The sequence below is a fragment of the Sinocyclocheilus grahami genome, unplaced genomic scaffold, assembly GCF_001515645.1.
Source record: "Sinocyclocheilus grahami isolate Dianchi unplaced genomic scaffold, SAMN03320097.WGS_v1.1 scaffold426.1, whole genome shotgun sequence".
Classification (NCBI taxonomy): Eukaryota; Metazoa; Chordata; class Actinopteri; order Cypriniformes; family Cyprinidae; genus Sinocyclocheilus; species Sinocyclocheilus grahami.
The window spans coordinates 1,375,306-1,398,045 of record NW_015505605.1 but is presented as its reverse complement, the minus strand read 5'-3'; the positions used below and the strand labels follow the sequence as shown (position 1 = coordinate 1,398,045).

Below are 22,740 nucleotides of genomic sequence, written 5' to 3'. Positions count from 1 at the left end.
GGGGTTCCCTCCACAACCCTCTTACTTTCCTCACCTCTCTCTCTCTCTCTCTCTCTCTGAGTTGAGAGATATTCTGAGGAGACAGGTGGCTGTGCTGCTCACTTTAAAGCATAGAAAGCAGAGAAAAGACTGAAGCTGGCAAAAAAACATTAACAAGAAGCTGCTGATGGAACATCCAGCTAAAATAAGCTGTACAAAGCCACAAGAAACCAACATTTCAAAGAATAAGATTACAATACTCTGCATAGCAGCAATAATTAAAAAATGAAAACACTGGAGAGGGGGTGAGTGTTATCATATGACTGAAACATATTTAGGGGTAAGTATGATGCAGTATTTGGAATGGAATGTAAAGCACATTATACTCACACATGACATCACCATCTATAAAAAGACAGTGGTATTCACAAAAACACGTGCTGTGCAGTTTGGAGCATGAGTTGCTGTGGTTTCTGTGCATTGTGCTGAAAATACCCACCATTTATCTAGGAAAGAGAGAGAGAGAGAGATACAGTAGCTGTCTGCCGTTAATATGAGCTTGTTAACACTTACTAGTTACAGTATAAATACTGTAGAAATGGGGTTATTTGTGGGTGTGCATGAAGGTAGATGAACGAGAGAAATCTAAAATTTTAATGAATGTAGATGAACGAGGGATAGTAAATTGCATGTAATGTAAATATTTGTTCTAAACAAAACAGAAAATAAAACTTTTTTAACATTTAAATGAATTTATTATAAAGAGGGATAGTAAATATCACAAAATGCAAATAATAGTAGTGTACAAAATAAAAAAAAATGAAAAAACTCAATTTTAATTACTGTAGAGATGTAGAGGAATTAGAGATAGTAAATAGCAAAATATGGAAAAATTAGTTCTGAAAAAATAAAAAAACAATCATTTACATGTAAACAAGAGGAATGAGGGATAGCAAATAGCAAAACATAAGACATGAACAAAATAAAACAATAAAAACCAAAACAAAACATGAAAATTGTACTTAAAAAAAACAAAAAATGATTTGAATGGATGTAGAGGAACTTCATGTATGTTTAAAACAAAATGATTTAGCAAACTCATATCATATTCAGGTCTCTGTTTTGGCATTTAGTGCCTTTCATTCCCACAATTTTCTCAGGTGTATCCCCTGTTTGATTTGGAAATGCTCTGTATTATCAGTGCTGCGAATACGGTTTCATATTTATTTCAAATACAGTCTATATAAACGTATGAAATCTATTTTCTTAGATGTATTTTATGGAAGACACTGTGCTATCTCAATCAGATGATTAATAAACACTGCTAATTAATAAAATCTGCATTTCAGGAAGCTTAATGTTAGGCTAATTCTCTTCCTAGCGTTCTCCCCTATAGGCTCTGCACTCTAAATGGGACATGTCTCAAAACTGCATCACGGGTAATAAATAGATCACAGCTATTCTCATACCACCAACTGCCAAAGTGATTATACAGTTTGACTAACACAAATCGAAAGCAATTATCTGGAGGAGAAAGCAGCTGAGAATTAATCACAAGGCACATAATAACTGAATGAAGAGTTCATTAGCAATGAGAAGGATTCAGCAGGCCTTGAAAAGCTTGGAGCGGATGAGCTTATACGGGCTTGAGTTGAAGGTGTTTATCTTCCATTAAAAGTGTATTGAGCTTTCCATCGGCCTCAATACCATCAGCTGTTGATGCTTTGCTGCTGTGCTAAAATAGCCACCAGTATACAGTAAATCATTGTTCTAGAAGAGTGATGTATGTGAATTAATTACTACTTTTAACTTCGTTTAAAAAAGGAATAGTTTTATCTGCAAAACAGCAGTTATGCTATAGGTGATAAACACAGAGAATAGAGTGGGGGGACTGTGACGTCACTTTGTAGGTGGATCGGCTGTTAGCATGACACTGGTTCCCTCACAAAAAGCCTATAGGATTTTTCCATAGGTTTTTTTTAATTTTAATCCACATTTTAATAAACTGGAATAAATACAAAACTAGAGCCAAACTAAAACGGAAATGAGACAATAATAAATAGCATAGTGAATAAGTGAAATAATCATAACTAAAGGACATATGAAAGCACGTATTTCTATACATTTCGAAATAAGGTGCACGTACACTGTAAAAAAATGACCGTGAATTTAACGGTAAAAGACTGTAAAAATGCTACAGTAAAAACCTGTTAAATGGTTAACGGTAAATTCCCCTACTATATACACGGTGAAAAACTGTATTGGACATTACATGTATTGGACATAAATTTTACGGTAGTATACCGTTTTTGGAAGTAAAAAATACCGTATAATTTACAGTGAATAACCGTAAATTGACATTCCCAGAATTCCCTGCGTTACATTTCAAATTTGATGTTGTTTTGTTGAAATAACTATGTTTCTTCTTAGTTTTTTTCTTATCAGTTTTGTATATTGGGGTTGTGTGTTACACCTAATGTTGTTAAATGAATGTTTATTGCATTATTTCAGTTTCATGTGTGTTACCGTGATGGTGTTTAGTGATTGTGTGAATGACACTGTGCATCTTCTATATATGTTATTATTTAAAAGCTGCTTGTAATGGGTTTTGGTTCATCATGTGACTCTCTCATCACCTCCTGCATTTGGTGGTTATCAGTGCATTACAAAGGTACAAAACAGATTTCAGTACTTCAGTAGGTTGGTATATTAACATTATATCAGTTAATGAAATTACGGTATTTAACTGTAAATTTAAGTTAAAACCGTAAAACCTAAAACGTTGCTACCGTATTTTTTACGGTAAAATTCCGGTAACCACAGCTGCCTGTTTTTTACCAAAAATGTTTTTTTTTACAGTGTACTATTCAATAACATTTTTGTGCATTTAATCTATTAAACAAGAGGAGAGTGAGCGAGTTTTTGGATATGGCAAGATTAAACTTATTTTAGAGAATAAAGTACCACATTTCAGCTTTGTTAGGATGGGTACACAAAATGTTATTTTATCCTTGCTTCTAGGAAATCCTTGTATGCTTTCTAACAGCTTCATGTGGCCGTAAACATTTAATTTTAGTGTGGCTTTAAGCACTATGCATAGTTAAAGTTTCACTTTCACCGTAACTAAGCCGGTAAATGTGGTGTTTACATGGAATAATCGTAATATGAGTTTAGCTTATGAACCCAGAGTCTCCGCATCAGGACTGAGGACTTCCATCTGAAGACTTGTGTTGCATTTCGGGGGGGAAAAAAAAACATCGTCGACCAACAATATAAAATGCGGGAAACTATTAATTGGTTATTCTACAATTAATTGTATTACAAATTATACTACGACTGGAAAATACTGTAAATTTAAAAAAAACTGTTCGGCGTGATGACGTTGAATGTCTTCGACAGCGCCTGTAGTCCCATTTAGCAACTTGTTAGCAACCGTCTTTTTTAAGAAACTTAACAGTTAAAAAAAAAATCACGAGTGGGGTGTAACTGGTGTGTTTTATGTCGTAGAATAAAATGTAAAAGTATCTTGAGCCTGTGTGAACCACGGACCTTATTTTAGGGGATTTCACCAAAATCCCATTCAAAAACCCCTATTGACTCTGGGACGATGGAACCGGAAGTGCTAAAATGCTAACTCGCTTCCGGGTTTTTGCCTACAAAGTGACATCATAGTTCCACCACTCTATTCTATATTCTATATTAATTAATATGACAAGCTGCTACAATGATTATTACGCTTGTAGTTAACGCAACGGTATGTACGTTTTTTTTTTACCTTAAAATATCAGTTTCAAAATCATTATGATGGTACACTGATTTCTAATTAGACAATGGCTTCTGCTTCTTTTTCACGCAATCACGTGCCCTGTAAGTTCCGCGAAAAAGGCCCTGCTTTGCTTCTAGTTATTTTTGACGATTAAATCAATATTAAATCCATTTTGCACCACTGATGTCAATGTGTATATGCACTGATTGGAAATGAGATACTCCTGAAGGAACTTCTATAGGGTCAAAATGCTCTGACCTTCAGTCTCTGGATGGTTTCCAAACACACACATGAAAGCACTTATCAGTACCTCTTTCTCTCTCTCTCTCACACACACACTTCTGAGTGTCAGTGCCAGTGAGCGGTTTTGACCCGACCTTATTTAAAACATAACATGAGTGAGTAAACTGGCACTTAGAGTAAAAGATTAATATTTATTGACAATATAGCCTACCATTTGTTAGGATCACAGCACGATTAAAGCAATTTGTCAGCATATGAATGTATTATGGGTGGTTTATAATGACTAACAATTAGATTACAGCTATTCATGTTCACAGAGGAAGCAGAAGTCTTGATGTTGGTCACCTAGAGAAGACACTCCCGAGGTCTTTTCTCTGACAGGGATTAAAGATAAATATGCATGCTGCTGCTGTCCTGCAGAGGCTGGTTTTAGACCTGGCAGATGGGCAGATGCTCATATCCTGGGCGACAGCAGCACACATAGAAAGTCCTTATAAGGTAAACCTTTACTTTACTGTGTGTATGGAAGGATATGATGGAGACACTTCTTTTCCAGAGATCCAAGAAATTAATTCAAGCATTACTTATTTATAATTACTGAATGGTATTCTGAAACTATTAAAAATTTTTTCCTTTAATACAAAGATGCAATTATTTAGTCTTAAAATGCTGAATGTCCAGCAAATTCAGAAACATTTAATGAGTTATAGCAACATTTTATTTACAACAGAAATGCACAGGTAGAAGAACAACAGATGGTAGAAACAATTTACAATCGCTTCAAATAGCCCAGTGCATCCTGTGCAAGACTTACAAAATAATCTATAGTGTATCACAGCCACACATACATACAAAACACTGAGCACAACAGTGAACTACAGCAAAAATAAGACCAGTAAATCTGCATGAATGCTTAAGAGATCTGAACAAACACTGAAAACTGCTGTCAGTTGGCAAAAAAAAAAAAAAAAAAGAGTTAATTTTGAATTTGGGGGTGGATCATAATTACCAAATTTGGTCTGTACACAATCGAACACAAAATAAATAAATAAATACATAAAAATATTGAATGTAAAACGTGCGAGCAATGCACAGTACGACAATATATGGCAGCTCACAATATAATGTGCATTCAGTGTTCAGAAACTAAGAATAATAATAAAAAAAACAAAACACTTATGTTAGCCATGATCCGATCACAGAAACAAATCAAGAATTAAGAGTGTGACAGCTGGAGAATAAATTTGCAAAAAAACAAACAAACAAAAACAACTGTGAAAATAGTTATTGAAACATTTGAAAGGATGGTCATGATCACACACACAAAAAACCCCCCCAGCATAAATTAAATACTTCTGACATAACTATTTCGGCCAAGTGTGCAGGGATGTATCGCAGATATACACACATTTGGGACAGCCACAATTTATTAATTTTTTTCTGAAAGCCAACCAAAAACATTGAAAAGCACACTTTAACACTGAAGAAACAAACCTTAATGAGTATGAACAAATGTACAACTGAGCATTGTGAACGTTACATGAAACCTATCCACCTAAATCAAGTGTGTTAATCGGGTTAACCTACCATTTACATAATCAGAATCGACAATAAAATGCACACGCGACATGCATGTGCCAACCTAAAATCTCTGAATTCACGGTGAGTATCCATGCATGTGACACATGAAGACATCTCAAATGGCCCTGTTAGGTCGAGTTCCCTTAAACCAGTGTTTTCATTTAAAACAAAAAAAATCTGGATAAAAACAGTTTATAAGAGAACACTCAACAAAAGGGAGTGTTGAGCAAGAAAATTCATTTAGTTGTCCTTAGAAGCCATCCTTTGTTTTTTTTTCCCCTTTTGAATTCTTTGTTATTAAGACACAGGCTGCAACATAAAGCACATCACACCAAATGCGGTTTTCCAAGAATCCGACAAACAGTAAGACTTTTTTTTTTTTAAATACAGGAAAGGTGGTGCTCAAGCATGCTTGACACGCTGAAAACAACATTCTGAGCTTGGGGCCTCAAGTCACAATGCCAAAAACCCTGTAGGACTAGCGCCTCTCTCAGAAATGCCCCGCCAACAACAGTAGCTTTACAGCACTGTAGCGTGTTAGCGAGTGACGGCTGTGCAGATGAAACAGAGAGCAGCTCTACAGATCTATGAGAGACTCACGCTTTTTGAATCTGTGAATGCTGTCTTTAATCGTAACCGTCCGTCTCAAATATCCTCTGTGCTCTGGAGTCTTCAGGAAGTAAGAGTTCATGCCTTCTGGCAAGGTCTCTGGTCTCTTTATGTCACTGGCTTTGTCTCTTTTACAGTCTTTTCAAGCGTCTGTTCGAGGTTACAGGTCAAAGGTCAGTGACTTTATTCTCCACAGCTGCAGCGATCTGTTGGAGTCTGTAGCCCAGCTGCATCTTTTGAGCAGTGGAGTCCTCCTCTAAAGCTGTGATGATCTGAAGAGACGCAAAAATTTACAGACATGAAGAAGATTGTGGATCTTTTTTTATTTCCTGATATGTAAACCATCACCCTAGAGTTGGCTGTTTAGTTTCAGACAATGTAAAAAGGCATATTATGCAATTTTTTATTTAATTTTACACTGAGATAGAGATAGATATCATAGATATTATAGAAATAGGTCAGATAGAGGGATGAAACTCTAAAAGTGCTGATCTTCTTAGCTGGTAAAACATCTATGTGTTGAAGCACCTAATAATAAAATGTGACATTCTGTAGTTTTGTCTCATATTAATCTTTTAATCATATTTACAGATTTCTTGACTCCACAGCAAACAGAGCAATTTTGTTTTCTTTACAGTCCCAATACTTATGGAGGGCACTGTATATATAAAAATATATAAAATTACAACTTTAAAAAATATTTTGACAGTTTACCAACAGCAAGAAATGCAGACTTTACCACATTTTACTCTTATTTTTAGTTTCTCGGGTTTTTGAATAACAGTATTTATTCTACTTCCTCTGAATTAACTGAGAGCGTTCATATCCATCTGTCTGACATCAGAAAGTTGCAAAAGCACACAGCAAACTTTTACAAGAAAAGGTCAGGTGTTTAAATGACCTAAAGTGATATATGTTAATAGTACAACAAATCCTTTATTCTCGAAAGATCAAGAAAAATGTGATTCCTCATGATAAAAGTGATGTCTACCAGCAAATTTTGCTCTACTTTTAAATGTGGGGCAGTAGGGCAGGAGATGTTTGCAACGAGAGTTTATTTTTGTCACTGTTAATACTGTGCATCGTTTTGTTACTAGGTTGCTATAAAACACGTGCCAAAGCATGAGTGCACGACAAGAACGTGCTGTCAAGCCACTTCATCACTATTCACACCAGAGCATGCAAATATCAATAACTCATCTAAAGGGCAAAGCACCCAAAACAGACAAAAGATGACCTACCTTTAAAATATAAAATATTTTTTAAAATTCTATTAATACAATTGAATTAATACAAAAAGAGAGAGAGAGAGACAGAATATACCGAAGTTCTCACCTGATCATAGTATTTGTTGATATACTTGTACAACTCATGCAACGCCACTAGATGATTAACTTCATTAGAGTAGTTCTGCAAAGGAAGCATAGCAGAGGGTAAATATTAATATTATAATGAAGTAGTTACAATTAAAAATGCATTACGGCTACATTCATCACTGGAACACCACTTTCTCTTGTATGTGCGTACAACAGTTAGTAGAAGCTAAAGATTACGGTTTATAAAGTTTTAAATATGGATATATGGAACACAAACGCATCGGCTCCAGAAGGCCTTTATTAACCCACTGAGCCATGTGGAGCACTTTTTATGATGGATGGATGCACTTTTTTGGACTTCAAAATCTCAACCACCATTCACTGCTATTATAAAGCTTGGAAGAGCCAGGAATTGTTTTTAAATATAACTCTGACTGTATTCGTCTGAAAGAAAAAAAAATCATATATGCCTAGGATGGCTTGAGAGTGAGTAAATCAAGGGGTAATTTTCATTCTTGGGTGAACTATCACTTTAAGTTTCTTGAAAATTGGATTTTGCATTCACCAGATATCAATCTATTAGTTACAACAGGCAACACCTCAAATATTCATCACCTTATATTTTTTGCAACGTTTAGGCAAATCTAAATCCTTTTGATAACTTTTTGTCACGAGTGTCTCAAGACGATGCATGCCAAATTTCATGTGAATCAGACCAGCAGCTTATAATAATTATATATAGTACAAAGTATATTTATCAGAAAATGTAAAATGGCTGAAAAGTGTATAAACAGAAATGAAATCGGAGATATACATTTTGTAGGACTTGACAGAAGGATTCATATAGAAACTTAATCTTAAAACATTCCCCAACTTTTACAGAGGCAAATATGGTAACCCGAGTATCACAGACTAGGTAAATGTCCATAACTTACCCTAGAGAGTTCAGCTAGAGAGGAGTTCATCTCTTGGTCACTGACAGGGATGGTCTGTCTTATATCTGAATAATATCTGATGAAATACAATCAACAAAGCATGGTGAGTACATGTCATTACGCATTAAACTGCATTAATATGAGCTATCTGAACTCACCTCTCCACCATTTGTTTGTAGCGTGGGATGTCCCGAGCATACAGGAGCTTGTTGATTGGGGAATCCTGTATGTACAACACAGAAAGTCATTAGCAGCTGATCTCTCTATCTGGATCTTTCCCACAATCCATCTCTTCCAGCTTTATTTTGATTGGCTTACCCTGCCCAGTTTGTGGTCGGCGATAGTGCAGGAGTCCATGAATGTCTGAGCAATGACTGACAGCACTGCGTCTACATTGTCAGAGGCCTGAACATCGAAGATGAACTGAGGGTTCTTCAAGATATTAATCCAGAATCTCAGTGGCAAGCTGCAAAACAAAGTCAAAATACAAGTTGTGACCAAATTACCTATAATTCTTGGCTTATCCTTAAAATAATTATTTACCAACCTGTTTGTTTTCCATATGTGGATTGTCTCTGGGTCTGTAATGTTGTGCTGTGCAGCCTGGTCGTCCAACAGATCAAAGAAATATTTGACAGCCAGAGGAACCGGCTGACTGGTGCTCAGAATCACAGTGAACAGATCGTCTACGAACTTCTGCAGTGTACCCTAAAACACACAGTACAGGTGATCCATCTGGTCCTATTTAAAGTGAAGTGTGACAGTGGAGTGTGTGTGTGTGGTACCTTCACAGACAGCAGGCGTGTGAGGTAGATCTCTGGGATGGCCTTGGCTCTCTCACGCTCTTTGTCTCTCAGACTGCCCCGTCTGTGTTTGGGTAGCTCCGCCTCCTCACCGGCCTTCACCAGGTGCCACTGCTTCACTCCTCCTTCGTCTCCATCCTCCAACATCGGGGTCTCTGAGAGAGGAAAGAAAGAATATATGAACATATGAGAGGTATGAGCAAACGGTTTTCTTTGAAGTATTTTGCTTTGTACGCTACAGTTCAAAGGTTTGGGCACGGTAAGATTTTAAAGTTTTTATTTAAAAAAAAGTATCTTATGCTCACCAAGGCTGCATTTATTTGATCAAATATTAACAGTAATACTGTGAAATATTGTTATAATTTAAAATAACCATTTTCTGTTTGAATATACATCTCTTAAAATTGTATTTATTCCTGTGATGCAAAGCTGAAACTTCAGCATTATTACTCCAGTCTTTAATGTCACATGATCTTTCAGAAACCATTCTAATAGGCCGATCTGCTGCTCAAGAAACACTTCCGATTATTATCAATGTTGAAAACAGCTGTGCTGCTTAATATTATTGCAGAAACCAAAATATGGATTTTTTTGATGAATAGAAAGTTACATTTTTGTCGTTGTCACTTTTCTTCAATTTAGTGCATCCTTTCTAAATATAAGCAATCATTTCTTTTTACTGACCCCAAACTTTTAACAGTAGAGTATATTAAATAAACAATCTGTAATGTCTGCTTTTGAATAAAACAGTAAACTATATATGTATATATGTAATTAATTAGATTTTATTATGTGGAACTTCATGGATATAAATGAAAAGATATTACTAATCATAACAAATAAATAATTATTTGAAACGTCAATAAAAAAGGAAAAACTTAAGTTAGTAAAACTAATATTTTAAAACTAACAACTAAGATAGTTCAACTCTATATTCTGATTAGAACTATCAGTATATGCAAACCTGCATATCAACTGAATTCTACACTGATTTAGTCAATTTGGATGTTTTTAACACTCTAAACACCAACTAAACACCACGTCATGCTTAAAAACAAGAACCTACTCTCTCCGGGTATGTAGTCATGGCTGTCGTGGTGGATTTGCTTGGATTGTCGTGACACCAGTGTTACTGTGGCTCCATCTGGGACCTGAAGAGATATAGGAAACACTTACAAATCAACAATGACTCAAAAAAATACAGCATGCAAAATTGCACTCCACAAAATGAAGTCATTAGATTGAGGTACAACTAGAGAGACCTTGTAGTGTTGTAAGGTGTTGAGGCGTTTCCAGGACCCCTGAACCACTGATGTCAAGTCCTGATCCGACAAGATTAGATGACCAGCCATTCCCGCCCTCCACTCTATAAAACACAGGATCACAGGAACTACAAATAAATGCCTTATTATAAAAATATTAAATTATATATATATATATATATATATATATATATATATATCATATTATTTTAAATAAGTGATTAAATATATAATTAAATAGTTTTATATAAATATATTTTAAATCATTATTCATTTTTATGTATTTCAAGTAACAAATATACAGTAACTATGCATATAAATATACTTTTCTTTTAATAATTGGCTTGGTGCATCTTACCCAGATGCACAGAGTCTGCGGAGGGTCTCTGGGAGTATGACGTGCCCTTCAATGTCTGCTCCACAATCTTCTCCTTCACCTGTGTGATGGTATCACAATCCAGCACTTTAGTGGGGACCGTCAGAGACTCACCAGCACCTCCGCTGCTCACCAGAACATTCAGAGTCTACAGAACAACACGGAAAGAGGTTGAAAAGCAGTTGTTTGCTTAAAAGTTGAAAAACTTTCCATATCTTTTTTTAGGACTCTGTCATATTATATGTCATGTGTGAACGAGTTATCAGATTGAAAACAATGCCACTGAGGAAAAACACATAAAGAAACAGTAAAATATCAACCTTTTTTTATCTAGATTATGCATGACACTTTAGTAGCAAGTTCATTTCTGCATCAGTGTAGATTAGAGAGTGTGTGTGTCTCACCAGTGTGCGGTACTCCACGTCTTCCCGCAGCAGTCGGTTGTCGTTGAGTGTGTATTTGGCTTTGCCTGAAACAGCATCTACTGGACCTTTATCCACCTGGTGCTTTATGGCTCTGAACAGCATGTAGAACGCCTCACCTGCTGTGTCCTGCCATATGACAAACAAACATGGCTACTTACTAAATACACAAATGCATGGATGTGAAATATTGAATACCAAGTTAAGCTCAGTTATGCAAATATCACTAACAATATAAAAGTTATGTTTACTTTATAAAAATCAGTAAAGATTTCACAGCAAAAAGGCATGTGTACCACAGTCTGAAGATGGACAGTTGTACTAAATACACTAATTATACAAATTTTTTACAATACTAAAAGGCCTTTTCCTTGCTAAAACAGTACATACTCTCAATCAGACGACAGACAGCATGTAGTTTCAGCAAAGTTTTGATCACATCGATCATTTAGAGCCCATAGAAATTTGGGTGATACATAAGGCTTTACAGCAGGGGTGCCCAAACTCGGTCCTGGAGGGCCGGTGTCCTGCAGAGTTTAGCTCCAACTTGCCTCAACACACCTGCCGGGAAGTTTCTAGTATGCCTAGTAAGAGCTTGATTAACTGCTTCAGGTGTGTTTGATTAGGGTTTGAGCTAATCTCTGCAGGACACCGGCCCTCCAGGACCGAGTTTGGGCACCCCTGCTTTACAGGGTTAAAGATGACCTTCTGTATAAAATTTACATTGTTAATTAATTGTATTAATCTGCGATGTAAGTTGCTTTTACTATGGACTAGTTACATGTTTAACTACAAGTACTGTGGTTAAATATGTAACTAGTACAATCTCTCATCCATTTCATTGTATCTTTTACTGCGCCCTTGTGAACCAAACCCAAAGCAAAACAAGCGTCACTCACCCTGAGGAAGGTGTAAAGACATATGGACATCCAGTTAGTCAACAGCTTCTCCACCACAGACTCGGTCCTACAACACATGAGAGATTTCCACTGAGAATCAATGACGCCACAGTTATCAGCAGTGTATTCATGTGATCACAGTGTACAGTGATTTTAATTCATATCTGACAAACAGACTCGTCACTACTGACCTGCGCAGCATGAGTTTGGGGTTTTTAGTGGTGTACTGCTCCACCAGGTGACTAAGCAGAGTTTTTAGGATGTCTGTGAAATACTCCAGTTTGCCGTGCAGCGCCACCGTAAGGAGGGAGGCCACATACGCCCTGTCCCTTGGAGAGAAGGTCCGCTGGGCTTCCAGAGTGTGGATGAACTGTAGGGAAGTATATGACGGATATGAGATGAGGACACACACAGCCTTAAAACCTCAATGGTTCATATAATCCAGTTTGGCTGTTTGACTAATTCTTTCTCACAGGTTTAAGGAAAGCCCACCTTGGTGAGGAACAGTTTGCTGTTCAGCAGGTTAGAGAGCTGAACCAGGCCTTGCTCCACTGTGGCGCGGCGACAGGCGGGAACGTCAAGGTCCCGTCTCAGAGGAGAATCACGGTGACCAGGGAAGAAAATCCTCTCGGAGTATTTACGATAATCCAGGACTGGAATCCCAGAGCCCATGAGATCACTGGACACATCCATCATCTCAGTCATCAGATCTGCACATAACACACACACGGTTTATTATAAAGGCATTTCAAGCATGTCGTCCGAGTCTGGCTGATGTTTATGTGGGAGCGTCTGACCCGTGAACTCCTTTTTACAGCGGTCTCGGACACTCGTCTCCAAATTCTCCAGTTGGATCTGGACTTTCTTATAGTCTCTTAGTGCTTGCTTGCTTTTCCTCCTGTTAAACACACACAAACACATATTAAATATAAAGGTAACACTTTACAATAAGGTTCATTAGTTACCATTAGTTAACTACATTAGTTAACGTGAACTAAGAATGAACAATACTTCTACAGCATTTATTAATCTTAGTTAATTTCAGCATTTACTAATGTATTATTAAAATCACAAGTTGTGTTTGTTAACATTAGTTAATGCACTGTGAACTAACATGAACTAACAATGAACAACTGTATTTTTATAAGCTAACATTAACAAAGATAAACAAATAGTGTAATAAATGTATTGTTACAAGCATACCAAGCATAAACATATGTACTGTACACTGGGGTATCTGAGACAATACTGTAAATCAAACATTTTTAAATTCGAAAACAAACAAAAAGTTAGCATTTTGACAAATTTAATACAACAAAATGTTTGTGTGTTCTCAATGGTCTCATGCTTCATAATGTGATAATCAGATTTTAAACTTGTGGAGAATAATACATTGTTTTACTATTATTATTATCATCATCATCATCATCATCACTTTTTGATCCCAACGCAAGTCTAAAATGAGTAATAAACTGTATAATCTGTGTGGGAATACCTGTATATGAGTACGATAACCAGCACAATAAGAGCCACAATGGAGGCTCCCACCCCGACTCCCACCTGGGCCTCCAGAGGGAACGCAGCCGGGCCCTGAGAATCATACTGCACCCGTCCCAGAGAAAAGTTCAGATTCCCCATCCTCACCTACACAAACACACACAAAAAACTGATTTCCATATCGTATCATTGGGAAACACCACAAACACAAAAGAGGACAGATATAGGTTGGCGTACAGTGAACTCTGGGAGCGTGTCGGCGGCCTCTCGTTTCTTGGTCGCTGCCACTGACGGCTGCTGTGTCGGAGGCTCACAGTACAGATGGTTTCTGGTTAGAGTCTTCACAGCACACTCTCCATCACCAATCAGAGCAACCACCTCGTCCTTAGACATGGCCAGGTCCAGATTCTCTCCCTAGAATCCAAATTGAGACAAAGCGCTTGTCATTTTTGTGTACAATTCATGGGCCATTCAACTTTTCCACGACATTCTAATTTATTGAGATGCGCCTGTATATAACCAAATAATCTGTTGTGCATTAATACACAGGGGACACGAGATTCCATTTTGGAGTTACAGTATGTTTTTTAGCACAATGCAATCTTTTTACTGCATAATTTCATTAAATAAAAATTTATATAATATAATATAATATAATATAATATACTATAATATAATTCATTGTAATTAAATGTTTTAATTTGAATTAAATTAAATTTTCATGTAATTGTAAAGAAAGAAATCTTGGTAGTTATTATGGTTTTACTATACGATACGATACGATACGATAAGATAAGATCAATCACTTTTACTTTTACTACACACAATTACTTCAAAAACAGCGATTTCACACCTCGTTGCTGAGGAATATAATGTAGCGATCTAGTATCTAGGCTATTTTATTAATAAAAGTAGCGGGGAAGCATTGACAAGTTTGTGTGTGTGTGTGTGTGTCTGCAATCTCCGACTCTCTCTCCCTCCCTCTCACTCACTCTCTGTGCATGTATGCGATTGATGTGTGTGGGTTTGTGTGCATCAATTAAAGCAATTAATATGGAATGGTGATTAAACCGACTTGGAACTACCTGTGCATTAAAGAGTTTTAATGCATACCTGCCAGCCAATCAGAATCCAGTATTCAGACAGACCATGGTATAATATAATATTATATAATATAATATAACATAACATAACATTAATATAATATAATATTTCAGTTATAGTTCAGTTATATTAACTATTATTAGTTTTGGGGCTTTGAATTCTATAGTTACACTATGTTTCTGATATAACAAAATAACAATCTTCAGTGGATTAATATACAGTTGAGAAGGGCCTGACCTCCACAGAGATGATGCTGCCGGGTTTGTGTCTGAAGGGTTTGCTGGGGTCGTGTTGATTGAGGCTATGAAGAACAGGATTGGGCTCATAACTGAAGCGGCTGCCGCTGACCGCCTCAAACTCAAAGTGGAGGTTATCCAGGAGGAAATGCACACTGACAGCAGCACGCAGGGCCTCGGGCCCCACCTCCGGAGTGGGACACAGGATCAGAGTTGAGCTGTTCACTGTGCACCGCTCCTCCACCTGATCAGGAACAGGACACGAGGAAACCAACTGTGTTACAATGACTGACATGTGCATACTGGACAGTTTGTTTAATGCTGTGAGAAAGCACAAGCACAGACTCACTTGTGTGAACTCTACCTGTTTGACGACACAGAGACTATCTTCAGGACAGTTGGGCTCTGGGATGATCCGCCGAGCTCTTCTGAGAAGACTGTAATCCACACTGCTCCTCCTCCTCCTCCTCTTCCTCTTCTGTGAGTGCGGCTCCAGAGGCGTCAGGGTCACGTGGATACGAGGCTCCTGTACCACGTCCAGATGCAGGCCAGACACTCGAATGATACGACCCCCGCTTACACAAACACAGATGTTGGATCTTATGTATGCTGGACTAATAACACTTATTTTTATTTTCAAATCACAGATTATGGAAAAAATATAGCAAATCTTTCATTTGCTAATAGGTGAAACTGTGCATGTGTCTAATATATTACGTTGCTAAAACCCTAATACAAATCTATAACCCTTCTGTAAATTACAATAAAGAGTTTTTAAGATGATAAATCACATTTATTTAAACTTTTGAAATAAAGATAGCATAAAATTACATATTTTTATATTTTAATTTTGAGAACAATAAAACAATTTATAGAAAAATTTCTGAGATCAGACAGATAAATACATAAACATATGACTGCTCACATTTATGGCAATGGCTCTACATAAATAAGAAATTAAGACTTAGGACTTATTTAAGTTTGTAAAAATAAAATCAAATAATTAAAATGAGATAAATGAACTTTATTGAATTGTATAAGACTTGTGTTGATAAAAAAAAATCATTACATTGGCAAAACTTTTTTTTTTCATATTTGAATCATATATCTCATTAAATTTCCTTCTTTAATTCACTAATGTAAATGTAAAAAACCATATTCTCTATATATAACAAGTCTTGGTACCTTTTGCAGTTTTGTAAAATACTATATATATATATATATATATATATATATATATATATATATATATATATATATATATATATAATATAAATAAAATAAACAAAAATCCTTAAAACAAGATAACTTCATTGATTTTTATAATACTATTTTTGACTCCATTGGCAAAATTATTAAAATAATTAAGTTGTTTAAATATAATGTTACTCACCCAAGGAGCTTTTGGAGCTTTTTAATATAAATAAAATGAAATAGGCTACAGTATTTCCCCGGCATAGGACAAGCAGTTTTGATCAAATAAAATAAAATTAAATCTTTAAAACAAGATAACCTTCTGATTTGATTAGTTTTCAGAGAAAATATTTTTCTCACTCCATTGGTAAAATGTTGTTTTCTTATTTGAAGCATAAATCTAACTAAATTTCCTTCTTTAATTTATTAATAAAAAAACGAACTAACATATTCTCTCAACAAACAAGTCTTAATACTTACTGCAATTTTGTATAAAAAAAATAAATAAAATAAATAAAAATGTAAAATTAAATAAATACAACTATGCTTAAGTTCTTGTACATGTCATGCTCCTCACCTGATGAAGCTTTTGGAGGGAGCAGCATGGGTTACGTTGGGGTCTGGGGTGTATTGATAGAGGACTTCCTGTAGATGTCGCTCAGCTCTACCAAAGCGCACTGTAACGCTGCTCTCTCCGGTTCTGTTACTCCCTCCAGTCACACACTCAACACCTTCATTGTTGTACTGCTCAGCAGAACTGTTAACACAAAGACTGTATTAAAACTCTAAACAATCTAACTTGGTGTTACCAAATGTGAACAGTCATAAAAGACAAAAAAAATCCTGTGTCATTTATGGAGTACATTATATTCATGAATTGATATATTTAGGACACAGCTCACTGTTTTACATCTACAAAGACTTCCAGCGTGATTAATTATTTATAACATAATCAGCTGACATGATAGGAGTTGTAGAGATGATATCATAATGAGATTTACTGATGACTTCTGTCTGACTGGACGGCCGTAGAGGACGCTGCTCTACACAGTCACTTACATGTAACATGGGACTCCACCAATCAGGATGCTGATCTCATTGGAACGGCCCGTCAGAAGGTTCTGTCCCGTGATGGTGAGTGATGTGCCTCCAGACATTGGGCCTTTCAGTGGAGACACTCCCAATAACACTGGGTCCTTGAGTTTAGAAAACAGAACACGCGTGTGCACACACACACACACACACACGTTACAAAACACTGCCTTATACATGTGTGCTGTTACACCCATGACCCCATCCTGTCCGAGCCCTGAATAATACAGTAAAACTATCTAAAAACCGTAAAATAAGATATATTTATGTAACTGAATTGTATACAATTTTTACATTAAAAAAAATAAATGTTTAATACTGTACTTTAATACTTTACTTAAAGCCTTTACGTATAATGGGTTATTAAAGGGTGCATAATTATTCATAATGTGCATTATAATACATTATATCTTGTCGTAAACAATTATAACCTAATTTAACAATGAATTAATAAGTGTTATAATGCATTAACTGGTTACAATTATGTATAAGACTGTACAATGCATTATAAGGTGCATTACAAGGCATAATTAATGCATTAAAAGTACTTTTAGAATGCATTATACATAAAGGCTTTAAGTAAAGTGTTACCATTTTTCAAAAAAATCTTGTTTTAACCATAAAAGCTCATTATATTATCTTTTGTTTCTTCCTTTTTTTCCTTTACATTGTGTGGTATTATTATCCTATTAATCTATACACTCCTACACATTATTAAAAATCGTATTAAAGCCCCTGAATAACGCATACTATTTTGGTTGTGTTTTTAAGTACAAATATCTAAAAATCATTCAAATAAGATACATTTACTTCATTAACTTGTATAAGATTTACACATTCTTAAAAATATTAATAACATTTTTTTAAATTCACTCTATTAGCAAATTGCTTTTAAATCTCACTATACTTCATTTTTCAATTCCATTTTTTCCATTCATTTGTGTGATATTAAAGCCCGGAAAAATAAATAATATTTTGGTCTTGTTTTCCAGTAAAAAATATCTACAATAAAATACACTTACTTTATTGAATTGTTTAAGACTTAAACATTTAAAAAATATTTGATATATATATTTTTTTACTTTTTAAATTATTTTTGAAGCATAAATCTCACTATATTTCCTCATCCTCTTAAATTTCTTATTTTCCAGTAAAAACTAAAAATCCTTTTAAAAACAATATACATTTACATTATTGATTTGTTTAAGACACGTATTTTTAACAAATATTTTCATAACTTTTTTTTTTCCACAAGATTGCAAAATTTGAAGCATTAATCCCACTATATTTCCTTTTGTAAAAATGTATTTTAAAATAAAAATAAACGTTAAAATATATACTCGGAAAACAAAGCTTAATACCTTTCACAATTTTAATAAAAATAACAATAATAAAGTTTTAAGTATGACAATACAAAAACACTTGAAGAAAATTCATTCTGCAGTGAACAAAGTTGTTTTTAAAATGGCCAAATACCTCCCTGCCTTTTAATAAATACAGAATGAATTCCTTGCATGTTATTCATTCTGGCTAAACCATATTTATCCCTTTTGTGGCTTGTTGGATTAATGGTTACCTGGTAACGGAAGTGCTGGGCAGATTGCCCGATTCCTCCGCCTTTAACCTGCACCGAGATGTGGCCGCTCTGCTCCCCTGCACTCGCTGTGGTCTCACAAACAATACTAACAGGCACACAAAGAGACCTCCCATTAATCAGTGCACTGGGTCAATACTCTTCATCACACTGTGGAGCTGAATTGCCTGAAGCCAATAATACAGTGTCATTAACGAATGGCAGCAATATCCAGCATGCCCTCACTCACATACTTTATAGTCCGACAGAGTGCTGTCTGATTTACCTGGAGGACACCTCGTATCTGTCGGGGATGACCGTGCAGGGGACTCCGGCTACAGTCACCGAGTGCTGGATGTCTTCAGCTCTCTGACCCAGATTAGAACCAGACACTGTGAGCACTGTGCCGCCCTCCACTGGACCAGAAAGAGGCTCAATCTGCAAGAAAACACATAATCAGTCATGAAGCTACACAGTGATGACAATCCCATAGATTTGTATAGAGTCCTGAAACACTAAACTATTGTTCAAAACCAAGGCTACATTCATTTGATTAAAATGCAGGAAATCAGTAACCTTGTGAAATATTATTACGATTTAAAACCTTCTGTGTTTTTCTGTCAATATGGGGTGCTGTGTGTACATTAATGAGGAAAAAAAATTAACTTAAATGATTTTAGCAAATGGCTGCAATATAACAAAGAGTGAAAAATTTAAGGGGGTCTGAATACTTTCCGTACCCACTGTAGTTTAAAATGTAATTTATTCCTGTGATGCAAAGCTGAATTTTCAGCATCATTACTCCAGTCTTCAGTGTCACACGATCCTTCAGAAATCATTCTAATATTCTGATTTGCTTCTCAAGAATCATTTCAGATCATTATCAATGTTAAAAACAGTTGTGCTGCTTAATGTTTTTGTGGAAACCGTGATAGTTTTCTCACGATTCTTTGATGAACAAAGTTTAAAAGAACAGCATTTATTTGGAATCGAAATCTTTACTGAAAAAAGTCACAAATCTCACTGTATTTCCATCCTTTCCTTTTTTTCCCTTTTAATTTGTGTGGTGTTATATATCATTGATCTCACCCTATTAAAGCTCCGGAAAAATACTAATTAAAAATAATAATTTTGTCTTGTTTCCAGTAAAAAAATTATCTAAATATCCTTTACATTGAAAACAATATACATTTATATTATTTGAATTGTATGAGACTATCATATGATTATTATTTACTTTTTTTTAATCTAATGGCAAATGTTTTTTTCTAGTTTGAAATTACCTTTTAAAATTAAAAATAAATATTAAAATATATAATAATAACTTTCACATTTTTTTAGTTTTAAGAAAATTTATTTTTGCAATATAAAAAGTTGCTTTTTCAGTGTAAAATTCCTTGCATTTCATTCCTTCTTGCTCACCCCTTTTATCCAGTTTTTATTGCTTTGATGAACAGAAAGTTTAAAGGAATTTAAAAGCATTTATTTGAAATAGAAATCTTGTAAAATTATAAATGTCACTACTGTTACCTTTGATCAATTTAATGCCTCCTTGGTAAATAAAAGTATTATTTACTTTCAATAAAACTATTTATTTCATTTAAATTTCCACCTAGCAACCACCCAGAGAACCCTAGCAACTAACCAGAACACCTTAGCCTTATTGCAATGGCATGGCGACCGAACATAACACCCTAGCAATATTACACACATTTTCTTCAGTGAAAAGCAGAGTTCCTGCATGCAGACATCTATGAAGTGATTCAGTTAATCACGTCAGGTGTAATAATGTGATCTGTTATGCTATTGTACAAACACACGGGTCAGTAAGAAAGGCCAGCAACGGAAACCACAGCATTCCTACATTTAAAAAGACAAGGGTCACTCCTTCCAGGACAATAATGTTTGTATCAGACAGTGAAGAAAAATCCTTTTACAATGCAGTTTAGCCTGGCAGGTTTATTCCAAGTTCTTAAAAGGACAGTTCACACAAAAATAAGCAACTGAACATCTTCTTTAATACAGAATACAGAATGAGGTCAAGGAGTTTATGACAGAATTTTCATTTTTGGGTGAACTGCCACTTTAACAACATTAAGTATAATATTAATGGCTCACAAAAAGCACAAGTTAACAGATGAGTCCCTCACCGTGTGTATGTGAGGAGCAGGACAGGTCTGTTGGACGTGTTCGGTGCAGGAGCTCCTGTAGACGCAGCTGGAGCGAGACCCTTCACACCACACACACTCGTACTGCTGATCGGCCGTGTGACAGCGACTGCAGTCGGCCCGGCCCACGGAGCAGTTATACAGCCGAACTGCAAGACAAAACACACGTGACACAAACAGAGTACAGCACGTGCAAAGCCTCGGCAAACAGCGGGTAACGTACCATGCAGGTCTTCTGGGTAATCCATCTGGAAAGAGTCCCTCCTCCTGACTGAGATCATGCTCCTGTATTCCTCCATGGCAGCCGAGTAAGAGTACTTTGAAACCGAAATGCAATCACAATCATTTTAAATACTATAACAAAGCATTACAGGCACTTTCAGAGTGTAACAGTTATTTATATGTAGGCCACAAGCAGTTTTTATGGATGATATATAATACTGCCACATAGAGTTGTGCTAGCAACAAAATTACTGTTAAATTATATTATAGTTAAATATAATAAAAGTAAACTTATTTTATTTCAGCTAGTTGCTAAGGCAACATTTCACGTTTTCATTTATTATAACTTGATCTACTAAAATAAGCAAATTTTTTTTTAATAAAAACAATATAAGCATAAAATTATATATATATATATATATATATATATACATAAATAAAATTTAAATTATATATATATATATATATAGTAATTTAAAACAATAATAAAACTGTCACAGGATGTCAATGATGATTTTTTTATATACATTGTAAAAAACAAAAAAAAAAACAAAAAAAAAAAGCACTGGTAATTTTCTGGTAACATTGTGCAGTAATTTTTACTGGCATTTCCATTAACTCTGAAACACAACGCAATGAAGTGCTAAAAATCAAAATACAGGCAAAACACCTGTAAAACAAATCAATATGGAAAATTCCTTCAAATTAATACAATGTGCCGAATTTTTACTGTTTTTTTTTTTTGCTAGCAGACCTGGTGTAGCTGGCAGGTAATGAAGAACAGAGATGGCTGAGTGTCGTCCACTTCCACAAAAGCATCCACCACCACCGATCGGCCCTCAATCACCAACACACACTGGTAATCCAGATCTTTGTCCTGAAAACACACACAGATATATTCTTTTTACGGCCTACATATTTTTTTTTAAGTAATTCCTAAATAAATCAGATAACATAATACACCCAATTAATGCTATTCTTCTGAACTTTCTATTCATCAAAGATTCCTAAAAAAATGTATCACAGTTTCCACAAAAATAATAAGCAGCAAAATTATTTTCAACATTGATAATAATAAACAATACTTTTTGAGCAGCACATCAGCATATTACACTGATTTCTGAAGGATCATGTGACACTGAAGACTGGAGTAATGATGCTGAACATTTAGCTTTACATCACAGTAATAAATTACATTTGATTAAATATATTCAAATAGAAAAAAGTATTTTTAAACTAATAATATTTCACAAAATACATTTTTTACTGTATTTCTGAATTTAAAATGTTTAAAACTGCCAAAATGAGCACTTCTGAGAAGAACTATGAATAAACATTCAAACCTATTCAGTTTATATTTTTTATAATCCTCAAGACTTTAGAATTTTTCTCTGAGAATGCTGTGTAGTTTCCACATGGTTGCACATCAGTCAATTAATGAGAGATGATTGGTTTCAGATTTA

At 35.2% G+C, this 22,740-nt stretch overlaps 1 protein-coding gene across 2 annotated transcripts in view; it reads right to left on the bottom strand.

Moving 5' to 3' along the window:
• Positions 1–5,423: 5,423 nt before the first annotated feature.
• Positions 5,424–22,740, bottom strand: part of plxnb1a (plexin b1a) — an 88,311-nt gene continuing 70,994 nt past the window's right edge. The window contains exons 13-38 of one of the 2 annotated variants that reach the window (XM_016233179.1): positions 22,032–22,154; positions 21,279–21,372; positions 21,038–21,204; positions 19,174–19,325; positions 18,891–18,996; positions 17,282–17,418; positions 16,800–16,979; positions 15,378–15,603; positions 15,030–15,272; positions 13,926–14,102; positions 13,687–13,835; positions 12,989–13,089; positions 12,684–12,901; positions 12,383–12,561; positions 12,192–12,258; positions 11,275–11,421; positions 10,853–11,018; positions 10,495–10,598; positions 10,299–10,383; positions 9,215–9,387; positions 8,977–9,137; positions 8,748–8,895; positions 8,588–8,652; positions 8,430–8,505; positions 7,514–7,588; positions 5,424–6,450 (exon numbers count right to left, since the gene is read on the bottom strand). In XM_016233179.1, coding sequence (XP_016088665.1) covers positions 6,346–6,450; positions 7,514–7,588; positions 8,430–8,505; positions 8,588–8,652; positions 8,748–8,895; positions 8,977–9,137; positions 9,215–9,387; positions 10,299–10,383; positions 10,495–10,598; positions 10,853–11,018; positions 11,275–11,421; positions 12,192–12,258; positions 12,383–12,561; positions 12,684–12,901; positions 12,989–13,089; positions 13,687–13,835; positions 13,926–14,102; positions 15,030–15,272; positions 15,378–15,603; positions 16,800–16,979; positions 17,282–17,418; positions 18,891–18,996; positions 19,174–19,325; positions 21,038–21,204; positions 21,279–21,372; positions 22,032–22,154 — 3,624 coding nt within the window. In that variant the 3' untranslated portion in view covers positions 5,424–6,345. The remainder of the gene's footprint in view (positions 6,451–7,513; positions 7,589–8,429; positions 8,506–8,587; positions 8,653–8,747; positions 8,896–8,976; positions 9,138–9,214; positions 9,388–10,298; positions 10,384–10,494; positions 10,599–10,852; positions 11,019–11,274; positions 11,422–12,191; positions 12,259–12,382; positions 12,562–12,683; positions 12,902–12,988; positions 13,090–13,686; positions 13,836–13,925; positions 14,103–15,029; positions 15,273–15,377; positions 15,604–16,799; positions 16,980–17,281; positions 17,419–18,890; positions 18,997–19,173; positions 19,326–21,037; positions 21,205–21,278; positions 21,373–22,031; positions 22,155–22,740) is intronic. The other variant, XM_016233180.1, reaches the window with a different exon arrangement.